The 7,654-nt window shown below is 40.0% G+C and overlaps 1 protein-coding gene across 7 annotated transcripts; it reads left to right on the top strand.

Moving 5' to 3' along the window:
- Window positions 1-346: 346 nt before the first annotated feature.
- LOC140036821 (bZIP transcription factor 12-like) lies at window positions 347-5,399 on the top strand. Of its 7 annotated transcripts, none has more exons than XR_011840377.1 (5): window positions 349-1,804; window positions 1,903-1,974; window positions 2,704-2,733; window positions 3,510-4,978; window positions 5,055-5,361. XR_011840377.1 is itself a non-coding variant. In XM_072079709.1 (5 exons), exons 1-5 carry the CDS (start codon window positions 935-937, stop codon window positions 5,095-5,097), a joined length of 1,092 nt encoding a protein of 363 aa, XP_071935810.1. In that variant the 5' UTR covers window positions 352-934; the 3' UTR covers window positions 5,098-5,361. The 7 variants fall into 7 exon arrangements, 6 of the variants coding, with proteins under 6 accessions (XP_071935809.1, XP_071935811.1, XP_071935808.1 ...); XM_072079709.1 differs by having other exon boundaries at window positions 352-1,804; window positions 4,902-4,978; XM_072079710.1 differs by lacking the exon at window positions 1,903-1,974 and having other exon boundaries at window positions 4,902-4,978.
- The last annotated feature ends 2,255 nt before the right edge of the window (window positions 5,400-7,654 follow it).

Genomic DNA, 7,654 nt, shown 5'->3' with positions numbered 1-7,654 from the left:
TTAAAACCATCCAAAATCCACAATGAATTGACTTCATTCACACGAGACAGAAAAGGAGTATCTATAAAGTAAAGCCACACTGAATTGTCAAAAAGGAGGAAAAGTAACGCCAGTAGCAACTAGCAAGTACTCCTACTACTAATTAAAAAAAAGAAGAAGAGAGGGTAGGAGTACTTTAAATCCTCCTATGTTTGGGAAATTATGGCAGTAGTATGTGTCCATTTTCACTTTTTCGCCTTTAAAGTACACTTTTTCTCACTCCAATCACTAAGTGCACCTCTCCAAAACTCCTCAGAACTCCCCACAAAACCAACAACCCCCAACCCCCCCCCCCCCCCCCCGCACCCACATGTAGAAAAAGGGGGAAAAGATGTCTACGAGAAGATGACGCCACCAGCCACCAACCACCAACACCAGCACCACCATGGCCGTCGCCGCCACTAAATTAGTAGCAGTGGCTTTCTGCCGTGGAACTAAAAGGACAAATTTAACCCCGCAATAACTGACATGCCTATCCCATGCAAATAAGCCAGTCCCCCAACTCCCACTTTACCTTCTCTCTCTTTCGCTGAGAAAACCAACCCATTTCTTTCCAAAACCACCCTTGATCCTGATCCTGATCCTGACCCTGAACCTGACCGTGACCGGCTTCTCTCTCTCTCTCTCTCTCTCTCTCTCTCTCTCTCCTCATCTGATAGTAGAGAGCAGTCCAATTTTCAACATCACCATAAATTCAAGCGACTGTTGAACGAGACTTGCGCTCTCTTTCATTCGGGTCCGGCTTCATGGCTTGAGCTCAGAAGGGAAAACCCAAAAACCAAAACAAGTCCCGAAAAAGGAACAAACAAAACCCAAAAAAAAAAAAAAAAAAAAAGCAGTCCTACTCCTACTACTAGGGATTAGTATAACAACATCAGCTATAAAGCCGGCTGGAATGGCGTCGTCGAAGGTGATGTCGTCTACATCACCGGCCAATCCGGATCTGCCACGCCACTCCACCTCCACCGCCACCACCTCCTCCACTTGTTCGACTAGCACTACTGGTCTTTTACAACATTCTTCTGCTGTTTTCCATCCTCCTCCTCCTCATCAACAACCCCAAGCCCACCACCATCTCCTCCATCACTCTGATGATCACTCCTTTGGCTCCATGAATATGGAGGAAATTCTCAAAAATATTTATTCCGACCCTGACACTCTCGCCTCCGCCGTCGACGGCGACGGCTCTCTTCCCGCCGTCGGAGCTGGGAGAAATAATAATGTCGGGGAAGTTGGGAGTAAGACGGTGGACGAGGTCTGGAAGGAGATTGTCAGCGGCGGAGGAGCAGCAGCAGGAGGAGGAGGTGGGAGTCATGAGCCGAGGATGACATTGGAGGATTTTCTGACCAAGGCCGGAGCTGTGAGCGAGGAGGATGTTAGGGTCCCCGGGGTTTCTTCTCCGGCTCCGCCGCCGGTGCCTGCTCCGGCAGTTGGTGGCGGTGGAGGAGGAGGTTATGGAATGGAGGTGATCATGAATGCGGCGGCCGCTGGGGTTCAATTTCCCCCCGTGGTGCACATGCAGAATGCGCCGGGGGGTTTTGGTATGGAGTCACAACTGGGGTTTGGAAATAGGATGGTGCCAGCTGGGGCTGCGGGCCAGATAAGAGGAGGTGCAGGAGGGACTGGTGGTGGTAGTGGAAGTGGGAGAGGGAAAAGGAGGGCGCCACCGGTGGAGGACGTGGCGCTTGATAAGGCTACGCAGCAGAAGCAGAGGAGGATGATCAAGAATAGAGAGTCTGCTGCAAGGTCTAGAGAACGCAAACAGGTACTTTTCCTTAAGTAAAGTTTTTGATTTTGTTTCCCCTTTGAAAGAAATTGGTTGAATTATATGAATGCATGTCTGAATTGGTTGGAAAATTTTAGGCTTATACTGTGGAACTGGAGTCACTAGTGACGCAATTGGAGGAGGAAAATGCAAGGCTTTTAAAAGAAGAGGTGCCATTTTTTAACTTTTTGTTGTTAATGTGTGAAAGTTATCTTGCGCTTGTGGTCATATTTGTGTTGAGAGCATCACCGGAAAATTGAATTAACTCAGTTAGCTTGGTCGTTGGTTGTTAATTAAGAGTGTACTGATCTTGTCTTTTTTCCCTTCGGACTCCAGTATGTGAAACATCCAGAGGCCATTCCATCTTAGTTATAGAATGTGTTGATGATGGTTGAAGGGCTTAGTTATTGATATACACAGCCACGTACTGCACTCAAACACAGTGCATGTCTATAACTGCTTTGTCAACGATGAAGCTTCGAAATAGTCGTGGCTTTTCATGATTAGAAGAAATTGTGACTTGTTTAATTGAATGTTTGTAAGGTGGTCTTTGTTGGCTATTGTACGTTTTAATTTTATTAGGTAAAAGCATCAATCAAATTTCAGTATCCTCATTTTTAACTGCACTAAATTTAGATTGCTTTCCATGTAATGCACTGTTGGGATTGTGGTCTTTGGGAGCAAGTGGTCGCAACAGCCGGCCTCTCAACTGGTAGTTTGACATTTGTAATTGCTTTGTTACTTGCTGCTGAAATTAAACTAAACCAAAATTTGAGGCATGTGGTGTATGGGAACAAAATGTTTGCAACCTGTTTTTCATGTTCTTTTGAATTTCATTACCTTTGCTTAAGTGGATCAATTATTGGCAACTTCACTAAGAAGATATCCTTTTAATGCAGGCTGACCAAAAAAAGAAGAGGTTTAAGCAGGTACAACTTTTACTCTTGTCTTTTTAGGTATACCATTCTTTAGGCCTGATGCAATGACGTTCATTTTCTAACTTGAACTGTGTGTAACTGACCTTTTATGTCCTGTATATTCTGATTTAACATTTTCCTTTCTTTATACTTGTACTTAGTTTTGCCACTGGTTCTAGAGATTGGATTCCTTTTCAGGCTTCTATGTGTTTGTTGGTTATGACACATTTTGGCTGTTAAAGTTTTGAGATTAACCCCTGCTTATATTCTTGTGTCAATTTTGCCACTATACTTTGATATTCGAATTTCTGTTTGTTTGCATGTAACTACTTTTTGACGTTGACCATATTGTTGTGACACATGATCAATTTTGCCCGTTAAACTTTAAGAGAGGTTTAAATGCTTTTTCCAATGTATGTGGTTTCTTATTGAATTAATTATTGCTGCTGCCCTTTTGAGTGGTAAGTAGCCTTGGAGATTTGTATTAGGTAGGTGGCACAAATTTTGCCATTATACTTTTAAGAGCTAAAGTACTATTCAAATTCCTGCATTTTTTTGCATGCGACGACATTTTGACTGACACATGATCAATTTTGCCCATTAAAACTTTAGAGAGGTTTAAATGCTTGTTCAAATGTACATGATTTCTTCTTGAACCAATTATTGCTGCTGTTCTTTCGAGCAGTCAGTTGCCTATTAAGATTTGTGATTGGTTGGTGGTGAGAGATGCATTTGGAAGCATATGCTGTGTATTGATTATTTCTGCGTGTTCTTGCCTGTGCCACCAGACAAAATGGACATTACATGCTTGTGAACGCTATGGAATTGCGCTTCATATGGTTGTAAAGTTTTTATTCAACTATACTTTTCAGTCAATGACTAACTCACAAAACAGATATGCCAATTCATTTGCCCCCAGCCCTTCTGTCTCTATTCCAGGTATTTTCACTATTTCTAGTCTGCGTGGCATACATGCAATAAGACAACAAATGCAGCCAGAACTTTTATTTTGTATAAATTTTCTGATCCTCTGGAACTAGAAAACATTCACATTTTGTAGCACTTGTCTTGTCCATCTTCATGAAGCCGACGAAAGAACTAGTTGAAAGAGGTCAGAGTTTCTCTATAGACGGGAACTTTGTGCTTCAGTAGTCATGACTTCACTATAGCTGCGTAAAAATCTTTCTTCTTCATACTTCCGTCATTTTTTGACATGAGCTCAAAATGCAGCACGAATTTGTATATTATGATGAACCATGTCTGATGTGAATTAACAGAATCTTTTTGAAACTTTTGTCCAACTTGACATGAATCTTCATTGCAAATTCCAAAAATTGTTGTCAGGAGGAGGTGGTGAGGTAAAGGGACAAGTGATTCCCTTTTTTCTTGTTATTCTATAGTATATGCCTAGATACTAGTGCTGCCATCCCAATCATACCGCTATTTTACATATTTGAAGTGTTTATCTCATCATTATCTTGTTTACTCTATGCACCTGTTTATAAGAGGTATAGTATACGCTGTAAACCGGTTTCAACATGCTGGTGGAGTTAGTAATACCCTGTTTCTTCAAAGTCACCTCAAGTTAACTAGACAAATTTCTCTGGCAATTGCCCTTCATGCCCTTAGGTTGGTAAGATCAGCAACCTGATTTTGTAGCCTTCCAGCAGTTACATCCACTGTTGTCTGTTTTCTTTATCTGTAATTCAGGCAAGATGGATTTTAATGAGCAATAGTAAGCTTACTAAGACTGGAATCATGTCCTTATATGGCTGTTGCTCAGGCCTCTTCCCTTTTTTCTTGTCCTTTGAACACATCCAAAATTTCTATTGAATATACTTATAGAAGGCAAAGTTTCTCTTATAGGATACGTAAGCTTTGCTGTGCTTCAAGGTTTTAAACCTTGATATCCACACACAATCAGAATCTGACTTGATTTGTTATAGATGGCGTATTTTACTCCTTTGTTGCTTGTGGAGGTGAAATGCATATCTGCGTTGGTTTTCATGATTTTCAGCATGCAGGCTGAATGTTACCATCAACTGCTCTAGTTTCTTATTTTATTTTGTTTTTCCTCGCACTTGTAACATTTTAGATCATATCCTTGTTTTTTGGTTTATGCACGCGGAACTTTACCACATATAAATAAACACAAATTCTTCTCTGTTGTTTACATGCAGCTTATGGAAAACTTGATTCCAGTTGTGGAGCAGCAAAGACCACCAAGAGTTTTGCGGAGAGTGCAGTCAATGAGCTGGTAGGACGGCTTTTAATTATTCAGTCAAGAACAAATGTAGAAATGTTTCATGACCAGTTAAATGAGGTGGATACAGGATTAGTAAGAAGAGGCGTTCTGGTGCGGGAGAAATTGCTTGATGGGAGCATTTGCAGATACAAAGTAGAAAAAGAGCGATTAGACATCTAGAATTTTCTCATGGGCCCATAACGATCAAGCTTGAGAACTATCCCTTAGTTCTGCATAGTTGGATGTTGTAGAGAAAAGGAAACATTTTCTTATACAGGAATTGTAGCTTCTCTTTTTCGTCATGCCGGTGGCTGGGAAGACTATGATCTTTGGACTAATTTATACCAAATACTTTTTTGTTTTATAGTTTCAAACAAGGGCTTTATTTGTTACAATCTGTTAGGTATTTTATTGATTTAGATCGGCTTGATTACCACGTGTCCTGCATAACATGAAAATGTACGTAGCGTGCTTTTTAAAATACTAAATGAATACTTCTCTGTGCTGGGTCTTTTACATTATTAGTATGATCGTGTCAGTTTAAATTAAAATAAATGGACTCAATCCACCAGAAAGTACATCAGCTCACGTACTCACACCTATCTACTTGTAGAATGGTCTATTGATAAGCCTGGTGTAGGGGTGCAATCAAGTCAACTCGCGAGCGGTTTGGTAAAAAGCTTGGTTCGAGCTTGGTCAAACTGAGTTCGAACTCGAGCTCGAGCTACTCGTTACATTCAACGAGTCGAGTTCGAGCTCCAAAAATAAATATTCGAGTGTTCGACGAGTTTAATCGAGCTTTTATATTATATTTATATTATATATTTTGAGAAAAAATTTATAGGTTTATTTCAAAATTCGAGCTCGAGCTGGAGTAAATCCAGCTTGATATTTACTCGAGTTTAATTGAGTCAAACGAGTCGAGTTTGAGTTTAATTTTGACCGTTCCCAAGCGGTCTCCTCACAAGCAGAAAGGAATGGCAAGAAATGAACCACGTCAGCAGCCTTTAGCAGACTTCCAAAACGACGTTGTTTCAATATAAATGAAGGGAAAAAAAATAGATGACGGTGTTGACCGTAACGGACCGTCAGCACCAATGGCAAGCAAAGTCCCGCCTAAAATGAAACGTTCCCCAAGAAGAGCCCCACTTACACTCCCTCCCAAATGAAGCGGTTGCTGAAATTAACAAATGTAAAAAAATAGGGCAAGATTGGAGTGGAGGAACTAAAAGAGGAAACTAGAAGACGGGCAACAAAGTGCGACATTGGCAAAAGTTGTGGAACAGCGGCATCGTTGAAGGAAAATAAGAGCAAAGAGAAGGAAGAAGTGGTGGCGGAAGTAAAAGTTTTTGGTGATTGGGGTTTAATAAAAGAAGAAGAAAGTTGAACCCAAGTTTGAAAGTGGAAGATCGTGGGATTCGAAAGTAGTGAACGACCACAAATCAGTCAGGTAAAACATGAGGAAGCCTAGAATGATATAGTAATGCATGTAATTTGACCAAAAAGTGGAAAAACCTTACTTTCTGGATGTTGTTGGTGTACACTATGATGATTGTACAGAGGGATGGCACACATGCAAAATTTTGTGTATAGTAATTGATAAGTGCAGCGTGATAGGAGCATTACGTGTTAGCCTTTGATCGTCGAAACAGGATAGTGGGAAAGGAGGGGAAAATGTTGCGGCACAACCGCTTGAGAAAATGTGTGCATGGATTTGGGAGGGAGTTCGTAGGTGTAAAAAATTGGTGTACGTTCAAATTACTATATGCTGAGTAGATGTACAATATGTTGAGTGTGTGATACACTGCGTTATCAAATAGTCACAAGATAATTCAGTGAAGGATGGATCATACAGCATGCTGGCTAAAAATAATGTTATGGTATGTGAGAAAAAAGTGACATGGAGAAACATTGATATGGTGTGTTAAGTGTAAAGTATTAACATAAGAAACGTTAGTTTGGGATGGGTATGTTGTATTTGATATTTCAGATCTGTATGTCTAGTGTAGCAGTTGGTGTGTATGAACACAATGTTGGCTAAGTCTTACTTTTTGCGGACTAACAGGCACAGAGAAGAAATAGAGCACAAATATTAGTGTAAAATTGGTATGTCGTATTTTGATCGTCATTACTGTATGTCTATTATATTAGTTCAAGTGCATGAATACAATGTTAGATAAGTCATACATGTTGTCCTTTAACTGTTACATGGTTTGGATTAACAGGTACAGGACAGAAAGAGAACATAAATGTTAGATTGAAAATGGAATATGGTATTTGGGACTGCATTGATGTATGTTTATTGTAATAGGTGTTGTGCATGAACAAAATGTTGGATAAGTGTTACATGGTGTGGATTAACAAGTACAGAGAAGAAACAGAGTAGAAATGTTAGTGTATAATTGGTATGTCATATTTGAGACTTCGTTGGTGTATGTTTATTGTATTCGTTGCTATGCATAAACACAATGTTAGATAACTGTTACATGTTGTGGATTAACAGGAATAGGACACAAATAGAATAGAATTGATCGTTTGAATTTTATATGTCATATTTGGGTCATCATTGGTATATGTTTATTGTATTAGTTTATGTGCATGAACACAGTGTTCCATAAGTGTTACTTGTTGTAGATTAATAGGCACAGAGAAGAAACAGAGTAGAAATTTTAGTGTCAAATTGGTATG

Source organism: Coffea arabica, chromosome 2e (genome assembly GCF_036785885.1).
Source record: "Coffea arabica cultivar ET-39 chromosome 2e, Coffea Arabica ET-39 HiFi, whole genome shotgun sequence".
In the NCBI taxonomy this organism is placed as follows: Eukaryota; Viridiplantae; Streptophyta; class Magnoliopsida; order Gentianales; family Rubiaceae; genus Coffea; species Coffea arabica.
The sequence above is the reverse complement of the archived record's forward strand: the minus strand, read 5'-3'. Positions and strand labels throughout refer to the sequence as shown.

Bases quoted from the DNA above. Each gene is read 5' to 3' on its own strand.
- LOC140036821 (XM_072079707.1), top strand. From the start codon at position 935: ATGGCGTCGTCGAAGGTGATGTCGTCTACATCACCGGCCAATCCGGAT. The intron at 1,805-1,902 runs GTACTTTTCCTT...GGAAAATTTTAG, and splicing joins GGTCTAGAGAACGCAAACAG to GCTTATACTGTGGAACTGGA. The intron at 1,975-2,703 runs GTGCCATTTTTT...CTTTTAATGCAG, and splicing joins CAAGGCTTTTAAAAGAAGAG to GCTGACCAAAAAAAGAAGAG.